The sequence below is a fragment of the Psittacula echo genome (genome assembly GCF_963264785.1).
Source record: "Psittacula echo genome assembly, chromosome: Z".
Taxonomy (NCBI): Eukaryota; Metazoa; Chordata; class Aves; order Psittaciformes; family Psittacidae; genus Psittacula; species Psittacula echo.
The window spans coordinates 35,728,375-35,749,879 of record NC_137742.1 but is presented as its reverse complement, the minus strand read 5'-3'; the positions used below and the strand labels follow the sequence as shown (position 1 = coordinate 35,749,879).

At 35.0% G+C, this 21,505-nt stretch overlaps 1 protein-coding gene across 1 annotated transcript in view; it reads right to left on the bottom strand.

The window, feature by feature from the left end:
- The window catches only part of CCDC171 (coiled-coil domain containing 171), a gene marked incomplete at both ends in the record, with an annotated part of 152,274 nt that overhangs the window by 55,050 nt on the left and 75,719 nt on the right, over positions 1-21,505 (bottom strand). Inside the window, 4 exon segments of the mRNA XM_080638297.1 lie at positions 125-179; positions 3,176-3,321; positions 18,976-19,161; positions 20,823-21,005. Of these exon segments, the coding sequence (XP_080494423.1) occupies positions 125-179; positions 3,176-3,321; positions 18,976-19,161; positions 20,823-21,005 (570 nt within the window).

Below are 21,505 nucleotides of genomic sequence, written 5' to 3'. Positions count from 1 at the left end.
AACTCTAAGGAAAGGAAGTTGCTTTTCGATAACTTCTATGCCCCTAATTCCCTGAATATAAGCAGTTCTAAAACCTCAATGTGTCTGGAAATACAAGTGCAGAGGGAACACTTCAAATTCTTACCTGATGAAGAGTGGCTTCCACAGATTTCATGTGACTAATTATCAATTCTTTGTCTCTATTACAAAAGAGAAAACAACAAAAACCCCACAGTTAATTGAACTGAAGCTCTACTGATGTGGAAATTAATTTTCTGCTACTTTGTAACCATCACTTCTTTAAAAATAATGGTTTATGACTCAAACTGTTATGTTTGTATCTTTCGTTTTTATATCTCCAATGCAAATCCTAAAAAATGGTCCATGGACCACTACACGGCAGAGTTCTGTATGAAAGATGTTTCTGTTGTGGATAAAGAACTATCATGTTCTCGGAGAAGAAATCTGCAGTCTTGGATAAAAAGGGCATGTTGACTGGAGCCTAGGCTCTAGCAGGAACATACTACATATTGTACTGGAAAACACTAATTGTGTGGGTTTCACCAGTTTTTTTTACGGGCCTAACAACTATGTACTTATATGAATGCCTTCCTGTCTTCTCTAAACCTGAACATTCCACTTGTCCTTTTCCAAAAGAAGTCCAGTCAAGGATCCTATCCTTATGAAACAGAAGTTTGGACAACTCAATTCTACTTTCACACCTTTCAGTAGATTAGGGCTTCAGTTAGAAAGACAGCTTTTATCAGTTATGCTGCCATAAAAACCCTTGGTCTCATTTGATGGATTGTCAGAAATGGAATTAAAGTTGTGCAATACCATTTGACTAAGGAGAACAGAACAGCATAACCAACAAAACAACAGAGAAAATCAAATGGAATCTATGCCAGAAAAGCTGATACACCTTAATATTCCAGGACTGTCTTTTACCTTGCTAGCTATGTGAGTATTTTGTCTGAGCTCTTGCAGTTCCTTAAACAGAAGTCACAGAATTATATATTTGTATGGAAAAGGAAAAGACTTTCAAGGTCAAATCCAACTGCCAAGTCCATCACTAAACCATGTTCCTAAATGCAACATCTATAAGTCTTTTAAGTCCATATCCCTAAGCACCACATCTACATGTCTTTCAAATACCACCAGGGATGGTGACTCAACCACTTCCCTGGACAGCCTGTCCAAATGCTTGACAAACCTTTTGATGAAGAATTTTTTCCTAATATCTAATCTCAATCTCCGCTGGTACAACTGGAGGTCATTCCCTCTTGTTCTATCACTTGTTACTGGGGAGAAGAGACTAACACCAACCTCACTACAACCTCCTTTCAGGCAGTAGTACGGATGGACAAGATCTCCTCTGCGCCTCCTTTTCTTCAGTCAAAAACATGGTGTTGTTCTGCCTGGGATGACTACTGTTTCCTCATTTCTTGATCTATACTATCCCAACAGCAAATACAGGATGGCGGCCGGAAAAGTAGGCCTGGCTTTTACACTCCTAATAAAGCTGTTACATAGATTTTCTTCTTTTCAAGATCCTGCCTTTATCTGGACTAGATTGACAAGGACACACTTCTGTGCTGGCCCCATTTATGTAGTGACTGTCAGTTGTCTGGGTGAAGTCAGTTCTAGAGAGCCAGTTCAACATCATTAATTTTTAAACTAGTTATTGACATAGAACTCAGTCTGTTCCTCGCATATTCTCAGGTGTCCATCATAAAAGGAAATTATTTTCAGATTAAAATTTGGACCCACGTTAATAGACATTTTTATTAAAACTGCCTCCTACTCTGGAGGAAAGAGGAGCAGAACTGCTGGCTGCCACTGCAAGACGATCAAGATAGCCATTCTCAGAACAAGCTAGCCATCTGCTATCCTTTAAAGCTGCACAAAAGATTAAGAATGAACCTGAAAGCCAGGCATTTCTTACAATCACCCAGTTTATGGAAGAGGTATTAAAGTAAGATTTTCTGAACAAAAGTGAAGCCTCCTTCACCTTCTTCCTATGTTCCAAAAGGTTAAAAAAGACATGTTATGAAGAGCTGGTAGAACAATAAATGGTATGGGATTTTTCTTTGTCAATATTCAACTGATACAATACACAGAAGCAGAATCAATTTAAAACCAAAAACCACTTCACACTGAAATACCCTTTTCTGAATATACGAAGGGCCACAGGAAATGATCGTTGTAAGAGTACATAAAATAGGTTGGGGCGGGGTGAAAGGGAGCAAGCTTTCCTGAGCAAATCCTTCTTCAGGCCACATCTGCATTACTACACTCAGACGAAGTAACATTTGTCATTTTAATTAGCTTCCTAAACATTTCATTAGTACCTGTATTAATGACGTTATTTCAATTGTGCATGAACACCTTAAAGCTTCTAAGCTATTGTTTTCTGATGTCAAATGTATCCCATGTATAATGACAAATGCAATTTTAAACTTTTTTTAAATCTTAGCCATAGACCAGCAATATCCAAAGTACATAGTACAGTAAGTAGTATTTGTAGTATTGCTATCAATAGTATTTGCTATCAATAACAAATAGGTATCTTTTTTATCTGACTATATGACCGTAAGAGGTTAGTAATAATCTCATTCAAGCCAATGAACATTTTGACTACCAATCTTTTCAAGATTATGGTAATGGCATAAAAAGGCACAGGTTTTATGTCTAAATCCAAAACTCTATGAGATTAGCAGAAAGATCTACCCTGTTCCACAGATAAGACAAGGTCCAAAATCAATTTTCAGACCCTCTGACAGCTAAGACCTGTCATGTAGCTGACATTGCTGCATTTATTATAAATAAATTATATCTCTCTAAAAACACATGGAAATAGAGAGGGGAAAAAAGCAATAATTTCTTAAACAAACAGTGTTGGGTATCTGCCAAAGAGATGCTGTTAAATCAGTAAGATAATTAGCAAACCAAAATTCACATGCTATTTCAGGACCAAGAATTTGGAACACTATTATGGGATAACTACAGAAAACATACCATGTAGTATCCTGAACTAACAGTTTTCTTTTTAGAAGACTATCACTGAATTTCAAAGAGAGACAGATGTACTTTTGTTTTCTAGCATTACATTAGCCAGGGCTAACACCCTGTGCATGAAAGTAAGAATTGATCTTTTGTCCGTTTTAAGTGATCTCCCCAAGGTCCCAGCGCTCACTTCGCTGCCATGCAGAGGGCACTCTCTGCATCATGGATGCTCTCTTTCAGTCGACGCTTGTCCTGCTCCAGCTGGGTAAGAAGTCTATTGAGCTGACGCAGAGATTGATCTTTTCTTCTCAGCTCCATCTTTGCCTCGGAGAGTCTCTGCAAGCAGACAGAAAACAGAGTTACTTGTCAGCCCAAATAATTAACTTCAATTTATGCCACAGGCTATTAAACAAAGTGGAAAACAGACAGACTGTGAAGTAGATTTGGACCATTACATACTAAGGTATTATGAATTCTCTAGCAAAAACATTACAAACTCAGAACCACCCAGTTTCTAGTATATTGCCTATGTTTTGTAAAATAAAGTGATCTACTGGTCAAACAGGTACATATACTATGCTACAGGTACTATATTTAGAAATACTAAATCTAAAACCAGTGGAAATAATCAAGAGTATAGCATTAAAGAAAACAGTACAGTCTCAAACTTGATTTAAAATGAACATTAAGGAAAATAATTGACAGAGAAAAAAAGAGCATAAACAAAGTAGCATTTTTTTAAATATTCTACCCTATTCTGTAATTAGAGGATTCAAGAAATAAGAATCTAAAATTCTCTGTTACTGCATTAAGAACAGTTTTGCTGCATATTTTGAAGAAATCACTATTTTATGGTGCTATCAATATTTTAACATTAATTCTTCAATATGCAAAATAGTACATGTATTCTTTGAATGTTTCTCTTCAGCTTAGAATTAACACAACATGCTTTAAATCAACTCAGATTAATCCAACAGATGACAAATAGCACTAAACAGAACTAATTAATATAGAACCTGGCTAGTTGCTTCTCCTTTCTGTTGGGATAATCAATATTTTTACAGACTGCAGTATTAACAATCTGATTTCATAGTTTGCTAAATGTTACACTTACAGCTGTTAACTGCCTTTTTAGAAAGAAATTATAATAGGTGGCTATAAATATTATTTTACAAAATGCAAATTCCTTTTCAGACTCTAAACTCATAGGATAGAAAAGTCTGCACTGTTGCAAGACTGAGCTCTTGCACCTTGTTTCAGAATTTATGGGTATGTTTTCTGCTTAAGTTCTGAGAATGTTCGGCATAATTTGCACTCAGGGGTACTTGACCTGGACTGTGAAAGACAGAGATGATGTATTAGAGTGTAGGTATGTATTAAAAACAGTATATAAAAAAGCTGATAAAAATTTGGAGGGCACAGGAAACTCAATTCCTTTGAAAAAGCTTTACACCTAACTAAGACTCAAAAGCATTTCAAAAAACAATACGCTAGAGAAAATTATTATAAAATAATAAAGTACAGCACGAAACTGCATAATCCTGCAAAATAAACTGAAATCTGTGGATTGGTCGAAGTGTCTAAGTTTTATTCAAACGTTTCTGAAGACAAAAAAGCAACCAGTTATTTCAACAGTATAACTGGAAGGTACAGTACCACAACCTGAACTCTCTTCTCAGCAATTTACAAAATTCAGGCTGAGATTAACCACCACTGTAAGCAAAAAAAAAAAAAAAAAAAATCAGGATTTTATTTCAGAAACTCTAAACCCCAGAAATGTTAATATTGGTCTTGCCTAAATCACTGCAGGTTGAATATTCTGTCTCTTATATCATTAGTTTCAAGGAAGAATGCGATTTTCATCTAAAAAAAGATAAACACACAGATCTTATTCTTCCACTGGATTATTTGCATGAAGATATCCAAAACCAGAAGTGGTGCTTTCAGAAATTCTACCCAATAAACCAAGAGCTATCAGAGCCCTGTTCGAACAACTGGATTTGTGAACTGTCAGATTTTCAGAAAAGTTATTTCCAAGAAACCAGATGTGGATTAGCAAGGACAAAAGGAGTGATCTTTAATTTAAGAATAAAGAACATTATCTTCTTCCATTTCTTGTGTTTACTGTTTGTTTGTTTTCTGCTAAGTCAGCACTGAGAAACATCTGAAAACTAAATCCCCTCCCTCCATATTCCCATCCTTTGACAAACAAGATTTGCTGCATAGAGAATGTTTCCTGTGCCAATGTTCTATTCACCCACTTTCCCATCTGATTGAAAAGTCTGTTTTCAAAATACAGTCACAGGACTGAGCTCTGGACAATGGAGAATAGATGATTTTGATGCAAGTAACTTTTGATGTAGAGGCTGCTGGAACAGTGTCTTGGCTCCCAGATTCCAGTGGTCTAAATGAGTGAAGAAAGACAGGTTCAAATTTATTATTAGATAGCTATCCTTCTACAGAAGCTAAAGTGTTGCCTGCTTCTGCATAAAGCTTTCATCACTGTCCAAAAATGGAGGAGAGACCCATAAATTTTCAAAATCTGGGAGCTGCTAACTAGTCTTGCTTATCAATTGCAAGTGCAGGCCTATTAATGAAGCAACAACAGGGATGCAGGCCTAACTCTTTGAGAAGCATGGCCAGCAAGCCACACTAGCCATTGACAGAGCAATACATAAATGATTAAATCAAATATCTGACTGAACAGCTGCTTTATTATACTCAAAACTTTATTTACAGAAATCTCCTAAGGATTCAGACTTTACTTATCAGTAACATTGCAATATCTAAGCAAAATGTAAATGGATTCTAGCCCTCTAAAAGCAGGTTTAGCATTTACTTGAAGCTTCTTGCTACCATGGGTTAAAGTCAAGCCTTGGAAATTGCTAAAATACAGTGTGGAGTATTCTAAAGTAATGACTGGTAAGCCTCTCTTTTTTCTCCTTCTTCAGATTGATCTAATTAAAACCCTTGATAAACTTTATGGACTCTAATATTTCCAGCTGAGTGACTGAAACCAAGAGGGTGTGCCTCAAGGCAGCAAGGCAACAATGATAAGCAGCAGGTTAGCCAGTAATTTCTCAGGCAGGGTAGATTGTGAAAGTGTGATGTTCTGATATCTAAGAAAGTGTTCAGGAGAGAATAGGATAAATCAAGTTTAATAACTCTGCTCCTAATTGTTCCCTCAATGCTCTACTCTAATTACTTGGAGAACTCTCCTGACTGTCACCTGATATTAAGTTGTTGGAGGCTGAGTGTGGAGCAGTGAGATAATCAATAAACATTTAGTGGGGAGAAGAATGAAGATCCCGTTAAGCAGTGGGAACCTGCAGCACCCAAAGCCCTTCTGCTCATGAGAAAACCTGTGGGAGAGCCATAGTGATTGCAAAGCAATAATCCAAAGCACTGGTTTTAGGCCTTGAGGCCTTTAGGCAACAGTACATTTGAGAAAAAAAGGTTAACACGGTCACTCTAATTACAGCCCATTTTCACATTCTTCATATATAAGCGAAGACAAGCCAATTAGGTAGAAAGGAAGATAAGGGAAGTTTTATTTGTATACTAATTAAACCCCTGATGAAATTAAAGGAAAAACATACAGCTCTGTAATTGTGTCTGAGAAAGGTCACTTCAGGTTCAGTTATCAGAAAAGCACAGGCTTGAGATATTTCACTTAATCCACAATATAGCCCTTATTTCGCCCCCCAGGTCTTAGTATTTACAAAAATAAGAAAATTTCAAAACTTGATAATGCATTTATCTTGAAGTGTTTTCTGTGGACAATTACAACTGTTAGAAAGTTGAGGCTAAATATGATAAGAAGAATGAAGGTTTTAAAAGCCTACTATGTCTGCACATAGTTTTACGAAGATGCTGAGCTTTCACTTTCAAGCACAGGTGATTCTGAACCAATTTAGAAGCCAAACTCCAGTTTACTGACATTCCATAAAATGTCAGTTATCTATTTAGCTCCAAGGTCTAGGATTCAGGTGCCAATTCAGACATCACTGCACTTCTTCCTCTAAAGTCCCCCAAAATATCATAGATCAGTTGCATTTTCATCAGAATCCTTAAAAGGAGTTCCCTTTAGAGAGATTTTAGATTTAGGCTTTTTTTCCCCATAAACTGCGCATGAAAACCCATTTGTTGTAAAGAACAGCAAGTAACCGACAGCACTGACGAAAAAAATCCATTGGATGTCTGTTTGCTGTGTCCTCCCACAAATAATTTTAACAAGCTTAGGATTTACAGTGAGGAATCTCTTTCTTCAAAATCAGTTACAAAAATAAATTGGTTTAACACTGTCATTCTTTGCACACAAAACCCCACTCTATTCAGAAGGTAACAAATGCACAATCATTCTAGGCAAGTGATGACAGTCATATAGTTTAAATTCGTCAAAGCATGTGAGGCATTTTTACAGACAGCATATTTTCCAAGATCAGCTAAACCTATATCAAACTGATTACTAAATTACATTTAAATTACACAGATACAACAAAACTACAAGACATGAAAATATACTGCTGTGTGTGTATTATGAACTAATTTATGAAATTAAAGATTTTTTCTTCAGAATTAAGATTTTTTTTTTCATTTAGATGCAAAATACTACTTTTTAAAAGATCTGTACACTGAATACATCCTGAAAACTGTCCTACACACATAACTAATGAAAGTCCACAATAAGAAAAAGAATACAAAGTTTAACTGGCATCCATTCCTGCACCAATTGAAACATACTTCCCGTTATCCCTGTTGGCAAATATAATTTCAGGATGGTCTCTGAATGCCCCTCAGCAGACAGTCTATAGATAACCTAGAGAAGTTTTGCATCTTCAAAAGGTTCAAATCCAAAAGGTACAAGAAGTTACATTATTCTTTAATGGTGACTGTATTTTTAGTGTGAATAACTGTAATGCAAACCAAATTGCACTATCTCAAGCTATACATCTGAATTTCCACAGGATGTTTCCTGGACAGAATTCTTACTATCAAGAACAACTCGAAACTTCTAGCCAAAAATGAGATTAAAAATATCGGGGAAAAGAAAGTTTCTGCGGCAAAAACAAACAAACAAAACCCCCACCATTAAAAAGAAACCCTGAGACTTCTCATCAATACATAAAAAAAAAAAAAAAAAAAAAAAGGAACATCTAAGATATACATTTAGGCCATGTCAACAAATAAGATAAAATTCCACTTCTCAACTGGCAACAAAACTGCAATATCAACATACTATATCTGGATTCACTGTACGTTTCATAGCAGCTGCAGTAGTGTATTAAAACAGTTTGAAATTAACTCCATTGATCCTTGCAAAGCAGAGCCAACCTGAGGCTGACCACCCATAATAACAAATTCTTTACCGTGCTGCTTAAACTTCTCTAGGAAAAGAAAACAGGAGCACTTAAGAAGACACCTGAACGAGCTGTATCTGCTTGCAGAAAAAGCAGCTATTTTTTTAACTCCTTTGCTATTGGACCTTCACTCTGACAGTGGCAATCTTTTCATATGCTGCCATTTGGAGAGAAGACATACGTGATGGCGCTTCTCAGAAGTACATGAAGTAGCATGAAAGCAGTGAAACATACCGTACAGACCACAGTGTATGTAAGGTACAAAATGGTTCTTCATGTCTTTGAAAGTGCTCTCTGTAATGAGGTCACAGAGCACAAGTGGGTCTACTAAGCAAAACAGTAATGATTTTAATAAATAACAAAACAGTAGCGAACAAAGAGATACTTGCAGATGTATATTCACATTTCTGAAACAATATCAAATACAATTGCTTGTGATTGTTTTATATACGAAACCTCGGTAATATTGGAGCACAAACTGTATTAGCAGCAGAAAGCTGTAGCCAAAACAGTATCATAAAAAAGTCAAGCAACCATCTAAAGACAATTATAAGCTAAAAGATGGTGCAGGTGTCTTACAAAGCAGCAGTGATACAATAAAAATTTATTCCAGAGTCTCTCAACGGATTAGATGGGGAAAATACATACACCCTCATCTTGCAAGATATTTTGCTTACAAAAGTTGCTTGAAATTGTAGGCATTCACATTATGAAAGCGAATGGCATAACCTATGTATGTCTAGACAACAGTTCACTTATTAACTGCAGCATAGCGCTCAGACATCAAGCAAGCTTAAGCGCTACAAGTATTTTACCTGCAGTGAGTGGTTCAGGCTGGATTACAACGCCTCAAAGAATTAAAGCCAGGTTTAGTATCTCTGTGCTACAATGCAGACTGACTTATTTTCTCACGAGGAAATCTACTCTGATCAACACAGAATGCATTTTCCAATTGCATTAGCTCAAAATGTTTAGCAAAGGATGACTGAAAATGTTTTATGAAGTCACTGAGCTTTATTGTGAATTGTGAATCTTCATTGTCAATCTTATTAATTTAAACACAGTAGCTATTCCTGAATAATTCCACATCATCTCACTTCTTCCAAAGATGACACCCTATGTTCACATGTCACTCAGCTTCAACAGAAGTAAAACTAAACAAAACTGTGACAGCTTTTACATTAATTAATCACAAAATATAAATGACCCACACATTAGCTAGATCCTCAAGGAACATTAATATTAGCAACCAAAATTATTGGTGTTAAAATGTGTTAGCTAGGTACTCTGCATTTTCAGAGAAACAGAAGCTGAAAAATTCAGGGACCCCCTTTTAAATGCCAAGAGAAGATGCACTGGGTTTTCCAGGCACACACTAACCCAATCAGAGATACTAATTAAGCCCTACTTTTAAATGATGTTTGTTAAAAGTACATAATAAAATTTATATACATGATAATCTAGAATTTTTTATCATCTTCTGAGCTAAGTGAATTATGTTAATATTACTGGAAAGCTGCAGAGGATTATACCACTTTAATGGAACAAAGACAATTTTAGAAAAACTAAGGCTTTATTACCACGTATTAGAAAAATTGTTGATGTTAAGTGAGGATAAATTTTTGAAATCACATGTATGGTGGCATGAGTACATGAACATTCTCTCCTCATTCACTGCTGATATGCTACCTCAGTACTGATGTTTCTTCTTTCTCCCTAGAACAGTAAATTCCTCTCCCACCACAATACCTACCCCTAAGTAACTGCAGACTAGACAAGATCCAGCCCTGCAGCAGCTGGATATCCATGATGACACAACATGTTGCACGTTTCTTGCATATCATTATCATTGAACTAGGTTTAAACCATTCATCTCCGATCATGTCCTGCTGGTCTTAATGATCTCGCATTACCAGCGACGTTTCTAAGTCCAGGGAGAAACTACATTAAGCTTTCAAAAACTATTCTTCCACTGGATCTGCATCACTCAATTTGTTTGGAATATTTCTAAATCGTAACAGTAAAGATAATTTAGGAAGAAGGAGAAACAGCAGCAATAAAATTATTAACAATGGCAATGGAATGTTATCCACAAATAAAATAACCACAATTTCATTCCCATTGTTTATTTTAAAAGACATACAATTTGAAGTCAATGGCAATATGGACACTGACTAAAAAGTTATCAGGTACAGGTTAAATCACACAGCAGTCTGCTTCAGAACCTGATTAAAGAAGTAAGTGTTATGGTACACTGGCTATACGTCTTCATTTCAGACACTGGTTCAAACAAATGGGAATCCTAAGAGTCTTTAGAATAGTTTCAAGTTTTCTAAATAGAACTTAATGTTCAGTTCTGAGTAAGAAAATTCACCTGTTCATGACCTCAATATACTGATGATCCCAGCTAAGGTGTTTTAGTGTTGCAGGTCATTCTGCAGTATCTTCATAGTGTGTCTGCTACACAACCCCACCATACACTAGTGCACTAGTGTGAGCCACCACATTAAGCAGTTATGGGCAATGCCAAGTATGTCAATTTATGCCACCAAAAGTTTTGATCTTGCTTCAGCAAGAGATTTTAGTTTTCCTTAATTAATGAACTGGACAAACCCTTTTTTAACATGGTGCTAACACTGATGTGGGCTTTGGCAGATTTGTCACTTTATACAGTTTACATTCAAGCATTCTGTTTTTCTTCAGAAGAGTTCTGACCAAACCATACATTTGTATTCAAGTATATGTGTTTCCACAGACATCCCCAAATGCTGTTTAGTGTATGCATATTTTATTTTAATATTATGCCAGCCACATCCTGTTGCATGAAGTATCTGGAGGGGGAAAACATGCATACATGATTCTCTTTATCCCTGTTACTATTTAAACCTCAATAAAATAAAAATGAATTGATAAATACGTAATTTCATGCTAAAAGACCTATTCTTTCATACAGGTCACCCCTATCCCTCCCTTCATTAAAAACCGGAAAGTAATCTCCTTAGCAGGAAGAACTTACGCAGTAAAACAAAATCTAAGTAATATAAAAGGCAACTTCTAAATCATTGTCCTGAAAATCTTCAAAGATATTACATGTCAATATTCAGAGAGGAGACCAAAGTGCTATAAAGGCATATTGACTGGGTGCCTCCCTTCTGTATATGTTTTGTGTCATACCAAGTGCCAATCGACAGCAAAAACCTAAAAAAGGAGTACATTTTTCTGAGCATGGCACACACACAGTCTGAAGAAGACACGCTAAACACTGACAGCAATAAATCACTGCAACTATTAAACTAAATTATTATTCATATTTTCTGCTTTTGCTATATTTTCTATGTATAAGTTAAAATGACACCGTGATGGTACTTGAAAAATTATCTGCTTTAATCAGTCATAGAAGCAACAGCAATATATCTGTCTTCTGAAACCTACTGGGTGATACGTAAATCATTATTAGACTTTTTTAAGAAAAAACACTTATTCCTTCATTCTCACACCTGAGAAATTTTCTTGTACATCAGCAAAGTACTATCTATAAGTAAAAACTCAGGACTGCTACTAAGAATTGGGAATCTTATATTCATAATTTTTAAATCACTTAATTACTTACTATATAGTCCACAAACCAAAAAAAGGGGGGGAAAAAAAGAAATCCACAAACAACAATTAAGGTGAGTTTACTTTAGTTAGAAAGTTTAAAAACAATTTTAAGTCCTTCTAACTGAGACAGTAAAAAGATACATGCAACAAGAACTTCTGTGGGTTTTGCATAAATGCACACTGCAAAAGTCAACAAAAATTTCGGCAACAGAAGAAAAGAATTTGAGTTTGTTACCTTGGTACAATCTTGAAGAGCTTCCATGCTTTTAATGATTGAAAGAAGATAACATCATCAAATAGCTAATTAAAATAGGCTGTCAAATTAAATTCATAACCAAAGTGCATGAAAAATAGGCAGGGGTGCTGTACTGTATGTAGCAAAAAAAGGGGACCAAATTGCAGAGGAATGCATCCATTGCTTTAACCTTATGCCAGCTAAGATAAATACTTTATTCTAATAGCTTAATTATACTCCAGTATTTGAGAGTTAGTTACATATAGTTTCACAAGAAAATATAAAGATCTTTACAGAGTTAGCTTCACACCAATAGAAAGGGAGATCATGGGAAAACCTGAGGTGAAAAAATGATGGGGCCCTCGAGATAGTCTAGATAAACAGCATCAAGAAACAAATCTATGTATAAAGGACTTGCGTATCAAGAACCAGTATAGTAGAAAGTACTACACATTGATATCTAAACTACTACGAAAAATAAGGTTTAGAACATTTCTTTAAAAATACCACATACTGTTTTTAAAGATCTATTGATCCTCTCTACATATGTCAAGGTAACAAAGTTACTTTGTAGTTGACTCAATAACATAACAAAGATCTCCCAGACACTGGATTTACCAAGAAGCCTTTCTGGTTTTTTGTGTGAAAACTGAAACACAGCTGAAGGTCCTGAAATAACAGGGATAAGAAGTATGTAAGTACATATGCTTAATAACCACATACTGTAATTACACAATAATCCCATTCTTCTTCCAAATTACATGTCAATAAATCTTTCTCAATGCCCTATAAATTCCAAGGTCATGGACAGAGGTGTTTATTAGCATAATTACAATGCAGCAATAAAACCATTAAGCTTTTAGACACCAATATTGTTCCATTTATACTTACTTCCTCTCAAGGGTGGCAAATAGTTTCTACAAATGGAATACCCAGAAAATACTGGAAGTTACTTTCAGAAGACTATAAAACTTGCTCTGGTTTGTGCAATTACTTTGTTAAAGTCTTTCTTTTTCTTTATTTAACCTTTGTCAGAATGTCAGGTTGTTGGTTTTTTTAATAGCACAATGCAGCAAATAGACTCAAGATAAAAAGTATTCTGTAAAACAGGCAACACTACTACATTATAAAGGTATAACTAAAGCATCCTAGGTTTCATTGTGTGCCCATCATTAATCGACAAAAGACCCCAGGGTCTTGGCCATCTGTTGAAAAGTAACTTGCAGTCCAAATTATTGAATCTTGTTTCCACATTAGTTTCATTATTCCTGGGCACAGTTCTACCTGTCCTGGTTACCTGCCTTCATCTGCAAAGTACCAGAAGAGCTCTTCAGTACATGATTAATAAAAATTACTGCTAAATTCGGACTACTGAATCAGAATAACATGATCAAATTTATTTCATTATTTTTATAGAAGAGAAAACCTATTGTTACTTGGGAATTAACTCCTGCTCATAACTACCTTCCAAAGATTAAAGGGATGTCATGTAATCATAACTTACTCCTGTGTTCTCTCTCAGTGCCAAATTGTTATCATGGTGAGAGCAAAATCCTCAGTTGCTTTAAATTCTTTAACACATTAAAAATAAAGTATGAATTTTTCTAACATAGGCATGCCTTTTCTCATGAGATAAATAACATTTAAACCTGCCTAAATTGAACATAAATGTAATAAACTGGCAATTCCTTTCACTCTTCCCTCCACGTAAAGTTGAAGTAATTTTGGACATTATTTTACTATTTTCTTACCATACAAAGATAGTAAAGACTTTGCCTGACAAAACCAGCCTGAATAAAATTCTTACCACTAACCAATAAAATATTGTGTAGTAGGATAATTTACGAAACAACAAAAAAAGTCCACCTGGTGTGAGTGTTCAAATTTCAATGTAAAATCTTAACATTGCTCAAGTTACAATGATATATTACCAACATTCAACTTGCAAAACCGCATAAAAGAGGAACTGCAGAGGAATGAAACAGTAACACAATGGTAATTACCATAGCCTTTCAAAATAAGAACTTCTGATCAATTTATGTTTGTGTGACTCATACTGCAGAATTTTGAACTGTTGTCTTGAACTTCATGATAATGTGAACACATACTTAGTTCCACAAATTTTAACCTTATTATTTCTCCTATTCCCCTCATTACTTACATATTTACTGGAAAGCCTGATTCAGAAAAGGCAGACCTTCAACAACTTTGTTGCTAGTTGCTTCATACTTTTGCAATACTTTTCTAAAGGCCATGTACTGACTTCAGCCCACTCACACTACTCATGCTGATACTGATGAATGTTCTAGGCACAGAACAAAGGAAATACACAGACCTACCAACCTGACTGGAAATAAGTCAGTTCAGTGAGGAAACACAGGGATCAATATTCCTAATTAAGTGATCTCTAAAGTAGAAAAAATCCAGGGCAACCCTTGGACCCTGAATCTTAGAGGCTAACCAGATAAGTAAAGCAAGGAGAGCTGTGCAGAACAAAGAGCTGCTTTTAAAATGCTAAACAGAATCAGCACAATTATTTATCACCAAGAGAAGATTTAATGCACAAGTTTGTGATAAAAAAAAAGATAATAAAGTAGAAAGCCAGACAACAAAACAAACAAACTTCATTGACAAACCACAGAAGAGAGAAATTTAATGTGAAGTTTAAGTTAGATATCTGAAGTGCACATGGAATAACAGAATTGAAACTTCACCAGAGTCATTTCTTTCCTTCTGTGAAGGCAATGTCTCAGGTGCAGTTCACAACAGGATGTTCTCTATGTGTCTTTCCTATTCTGTAGAGATAGCAGCTGCTAGAAGGAGGACTATGTGAAGACTATCCCCTCCCATATATCTCAGTTCCATGCATCGTGCACTGCAACCTTTAAACAAAGAAGCACAAAGGACCGGCTTCAGGGCTAGTTTTCAGTTAACCTAACTCTGTGAAGACTATTTATCTATCTGTCTATCTATCTAAGAAGTTAGTAGTATTGGAAGTTATGTAACAGAAAAGAAGAATGAGCAGGCTTACTTATTTCAGAAATAGTGTTAACATAAACTGAAATACACAACAAAACTGTTTAACTTCTATTTTACTGTAAGACAAAAACACATGACCTCTTTTGACTAAGAATAGGACAGATGGCGATGCTAATCCTTTCTTACATACTTTGTACATTATTTAGGTGTTCAGAACATAGTATGGAAAATAAGAAAAACCATTAAATTAATTAATTATGAATTTTAGATTCTAACCTACTCAGAGGGGAGTTTGCCTCTCTTCAACATGCTAAGCTCGATTAATACAAATTCTCTAATGGTAATCAGCTATACTGCTTTCTATAAAGAACACCTTTAATTTAACCAGGCAATACACAGAAATCCCATTTCTTGAAAAAGTGACAAACAAGTTTTTGGTGATCAACAGTATCCCCTAGTGCACCCAAATCTTAACAATCTTTACAACTTAAGCTGTCATAAAGTTAAAAACAAACCAACATACAAAAAACCCCACAAACAAAAGCAAAACCTAAACTTATTCTATTTATAATGACTGTAATCTTTACTGTTCTATTTGAGAAGCATGAAAATCACTTGGTCTTCCTCATACAAGTGAGGCCTTTAAACCCTTCTGTAAGTTACAATACTGCATTATTTGCAGAAATAGCCGACTAGAAAACTGACTTGCTAAATGTGTGCAATAGTATTAACAAAAGAAATTGTATAAATAACTGAGTTTACTTTTCAGGGAAAATATGTGGGTATAAATGGATAAAGAGGGAAAGCAACATAAAGCAGCAAATTGTGTACTACCCTCACTTGAAATCCACAAGAAGAACAGAGATCATGTTCAGGTAAAACATCCACTTCCAAAACAAACCTAGCAATCCCAGTCTCCATCAGAATCTAATCTGGTTGCACCTGTTCAGCAAAGGACACTAGACTTTCTGAACACAGAATATGCAATAATGATTTAAGTAAAATAGCTAGTGAAAACAAACACGCCAAACCGTCCCATCAGAAAATATTTTTCTATGAGTGTTATCAAAGCACCTGAATGAGAATTTTACTTTTATGCTTTCATAAATCAGTGGCAGCTTCACTAAACTCAGCAGAGCAAATAAATCCAAAATTTAGGGTGTTGTCTTCTAAAACATGTATCTAAGCCTATTTTGAGCCAGATCAAGTTACATGATTTAACATACATTGCACCTGAAATGCTAACGTGCAACATAGGAATAACTATTCATCAACAATTTCAATGACTTGCTCCTTAAAAAGACACTGTTTTCATTACAGATACTAACATACTTAAAAAGAAATACATATACATACACATGGTGCCTGCCAATAGAAAGAAGCATTTTACTGGAATTAAGACATGCTTGTATAGGGAGTAAAAATTGTATCTGCTAGAGATGAAGTTTCCCTTCAAAGACAGGGGAATCACAGCTACTGATTCACCTCATCTAAGAAAAAACTGGTGTGAAAGAGTTGCCTAGTTCCAGCTGACCTTGAATGTAATTGGCTACCTCAGATGTCTCTATGGTACATGCCATTAAGAAGATAAAAATATACAGGATTAAAATCTGAACTGATAAAGCTAAGAAATTAAGTATTACTCCTTTAATAAGCCTACTTCATGAAAGTATATGAATACCAAAATACTTCCTTACTGTTGAAGTGTGAATAAGTTTTAAAAAAAGTGATTGAAAATAAAAGTATCTAACGTATTATTTATATGCAAGATCATTCTAACTATTGTAGTAAGCAACAAGAAGGAATTACAAGACATCAACAAACCTTCTATTATTTAAAGAGAAGTTTAGGGACAGTACATGGCAACAAGTCTAGAACTTAAATTTGGTTCAAAACTCCTCCATGGAAACAACTGACAATTATAGTCTACATTTAGAAAACCAAATCAGTAGAACTGTAAGCAATACATTTCAGGTCTAAAGCTTACTTTGTCAACCTTCTTAGTCTCCATCTTCTCACAACTACTATAGTATTACATTGTACTGTAACTTTACAGATTTCAGCTATAATCAAGAATTTTACACTAAATCCAGTTGTTCCAGTAGCAAACAACTGCTAAGACTTTGTGGAATTAGGATGCATTTTAGGATCACTGCTGTCTCAAAAAAAAAAAAAAATTATCTAGTCTTTAATTAACAAAAAAAACCCAGAAGCTGCGAAATATAATTCAGTATCCAATAATCCATAAAATAGATTTGTTTAAAACTCCATCCTATATTTTAAATGCCTACAATTGACTTTTTGTTTCATTTCTGAACAAATGTAAAAGTCTGTTTTACATATAAAGTAAAACAGTGAAATACCACTCATTAAGGTATAAAGTGTAGACCATAATGAAGACTTCAAATAACACCTGTCTTCTATACCTTCCCTCTTTTACGCTCCTAATTTAAAAATCTTGAATCAAGTATTTCCCAAAGAAATCAAATACAAATCTAATCACTTTTATATACTGCAGTTATACCTAAAACAAAAAAGCAACAGTATTAACAAGCAACCCAACTTAAACACTAGACAAGTTTATTCTTATATTGAAATGAAACACCAAAAGTCAGGGAACTAGAAGGGAGAAAAAAAAAAAAAAACCCCAAAAAAAAACCCACAAAAAAAAAAAAAAAAAACCAAAAAAAACCACACACACAAAAAAAAAAAAAAAAAAAAAAAACCAAGAGGTATACTGGAAATCTCATTGTCTTTCACCCTTAGTGAGGCAAAGCAGTTTTAGTAATACTGATCATGAAAATCCTCCTTAATAAATTCAACAATATCCTTTAGCTTCCTCCACTGTACATCACTTCAAACTTTATGCAGCAAGTGATACTCCTTGTCATCCATTTTCACAGTTACATTTTCAACAATGGGTTCTGACATTTCTACTAGTTTTGTAGCTTGCATCTTTTTGGTTCTCCTCCCACCTCTTGACATTTCTTTTCACTTCCTCCCTACATCTTCCTCACAATCACAAATTATTCTATTTCTCAAAATACCAGTGAAGCAGTCTTTTTTGCTCAACTAACAATTCAAAGAATACTGGGAAAGACAGTAGTGGGGCTGAAGAGCAGATACTAGCAGCAAGCTTGCTCTAAATACAAAATAAATAAAAGCTGCAAACCTCAGGTCACTACGTATTACTGGCCTGCCATCATGAGGTTTCTTCTCTTCCCATGTTAGATATACACCTGGCTTCAAAGCACTTATTATTTCTGTGCTCCTTGATTTGCTATCACAGATTTTAATAACAGTATCTTTTTCCTTATTACCTGTTGCATCTGGACAAAATTCTAAATTGTGATGAAAAAGGATCTTTCTTTACTCTCAACTAGCATCTTCTGAACTGACACATGCATTTTGTATCCTAAGTTTATATTCAGGAAACAGCTAAACCAGGTTTTAAAACATTTTTATGACCGCTAATAAAAATAAAACTGTTCCTGTATTTCTTCCTTCATTTTTCCTATAGTCTAGAAACACCTCATGATAGCTAGAACTGCCATCTCTTATGTAAAAGAAACGTAAAACACAGACACTCCACAGATTACAGATATTGGTGTACATCACCCAGTCCCAAAAGCAGAAAAGATAAATTATACCTTGAAGTTTCATTTTGAAAGTGGTTTTGGAGGACCCTAATATTCTAATGGACTGAGTAGCAGGTGTGTGATTACTCCTATCGTTTAATTTGCACAAGAACTGCAAGTCTGGCTTATTCATCACAACGTGCATTTCTGGTGTCTTATTTCAGAAGGATCATCTTACCTTTACAGTTTCACTTAAGACTTGGTTTTTGTCTGCTTCTTCACTGGAGTGCAGTTCTAGTTTCTTATTTAACTCCTGCAGCTGTTGCGCCTGTTCATTCAAAAGCACTTGTGCCTGATGCTCCCGATGTAACGCATTATTTAATTCTTCACATGCACTTTCAAATCTCTCATGGGTGATCAATTTCTGATAAGGCAAACAAATTGTGTTTTATTGTGTAACTGTATTCACTTGTTTACATGCTTGACTTCAGAGTTTCATTTGAAAATGTATCAAATTCTAAAACAAAACAGTGCTAAAGATGAATAGTTTTTTTTAACATAAAGATAGATCACTGAATAATAAAAACAGCAGACAACTTTATTGACTGTATTCTTTCAAAAAAGTATTCAGGGTACTGTAAACATTACATATTCATTATTCTATTTAAATTAGCACCCCAGCTTGTAAAGAATCAGTATTTAGAAGGAAATATGTAGACCAATGCCCAACATTTCAATGCATATCTTATGAAACCTTGTAAACAAAATATCTTCCTGGGCTCTTCCTCCCCTCCCCAAAATGTTCCAGAAAGAAGGAATAATTTTTACATCATCATCTACATTTCAACAACAATCTAAAATATGAGAGCCTCATCTAATTGTCCCAGAACTGTAAGGGAATAAAACCCATTAAGAGCAAAACTGAAGATGATTAGATCTAACCTTGTCCATTTGAGTAAAAAGAAAAAAAAAAAAAATCCATTGTATCAGCTAGGAAGCAGAATGTATGTGAAATTACCTAAAAAATATCCCCTGCTTAAAAATGTTTCGATTGGGACACACTGACAGGTCTACCAACTAGGCCTCAGGATCAACACCGGGCAAAGCTACAGAGAAGGCTGCTCATTCTGGGACACGACTGTTTCAGTTATACTGTGCATCTGTAAAGCATGTGTAAGTATCCTTACCCATTCACCTTATCAACCATCTCAAATGTAAGCTCAATCCTGAATGCAACTTATGGAAAATATGCATAGAAGGAAAGGTGCCCAATGAACCACCAGCACGCCAAAACAAGACAAGTTTCTCCTTCTCCAATAAGGACTGAAGGCACAGTTTTGTGAGTGTGACAGGGAACAAACTGATAACCCAGGAAATGGTATGAATCCCTTAAATACTGTGTCCATTACTCGCTACGCTTCCAGTAGTCAGGGAACCTTTTTGTTGTCTCATTCCTGCCAGGCAGTGCTATTTATGGGTTAGTAAACCCATAGCGTTTAAGTAAATCAGCGACAGCAAAGGGTGTGTACGCGCTACTCAGAATCTAGTAGAGGTTCTTTCTTTTCTTTGCCAGAAACTTACTCCTTCAGGGAACAACCACACTAAGATTTGTACACTAAGACTAGCTCAGGATGCAAACCACACTCAAAAATACAGTACAATGTCTATCATAATATTCAGCAATATCCATGTAAAGTTTAACATACATTCGTACTTTATGAACTTCTCATGAACACACTTACTGGACACCCTCATGCCAGCTGGGTATGTGAAACCTACAAATGTTACGGTGTATATATATATATATATATATCACACCAAAACTTTCAACTTAACCTAGGTTACTGACCACCAAACATATAGTTTACACTAAATAGCTCTTTCTATGAATCAAAGAGAAACTCTTGTGGAAAGGAGATTTTTCTAAATAGATCTGATTTACAGTTTAGTGATATTTACAAAGCGAGTTTTGTGAAAAATTCTGTTAATAGAAGATTGATTTTATACTTGTTTTTCAAAAGAACACAAAAAAAAAATGTGTAAAAAGGAGGATCTCTTTAAATCATCTAAATTAAATATACTTACAGATTGCTTAAATATATTTAATTGCTTTTGCAGGCTCTGGGCTTTTTCAGCTTCTTTTTTCATCTCACTGAAATTACATTTAAATTCCGCAAGTTTTAGGCGCAGTGAACGGCGTTCCACCTCTGCTGTATGAAGTCTTTGTGTAAATTCAAATATCTGCTTTTGCAAAGATGCTATACTTTTCTGTTAGTAAACAGAAACAAAATAATATGCTATAAAATGTGCTATTTTAGCAATAAAAACAATCACATTGAGTACCCAAGCAAATTAGATAAAGCTGTCATTTTGCTGTTCATCTCTAAAAGACACATGCGAGTGCAAGAATGAGAACGTGTTTTGTGTACTGTTGAGGGTTACTGGAAATTCCGTTTTCAAAGAAGTACCTGTTTTCATGTAAAGCCCACAATAAAAGATTATGTAAGAAAGACACTATCGTTTCACTTCGGCTAAAGCGAAGAACGTTATCAAACTTTACAAATTTGTTCTTATAAAGCTAATACAATTTTGATAGAACATTAAAAAAATCTTTTTCTTGGATATATCAAATCCTTTCTTAAATTCTTTGAAAATAAAAGATCTATTAATGCCCTACTGCTTTTTGGTGTTGCAAATCTATTTCTGATTCTCTATGGAGTTGACTTCAATGTAATGGACTCATAAAGAATCTGAAATAAAATTAATGG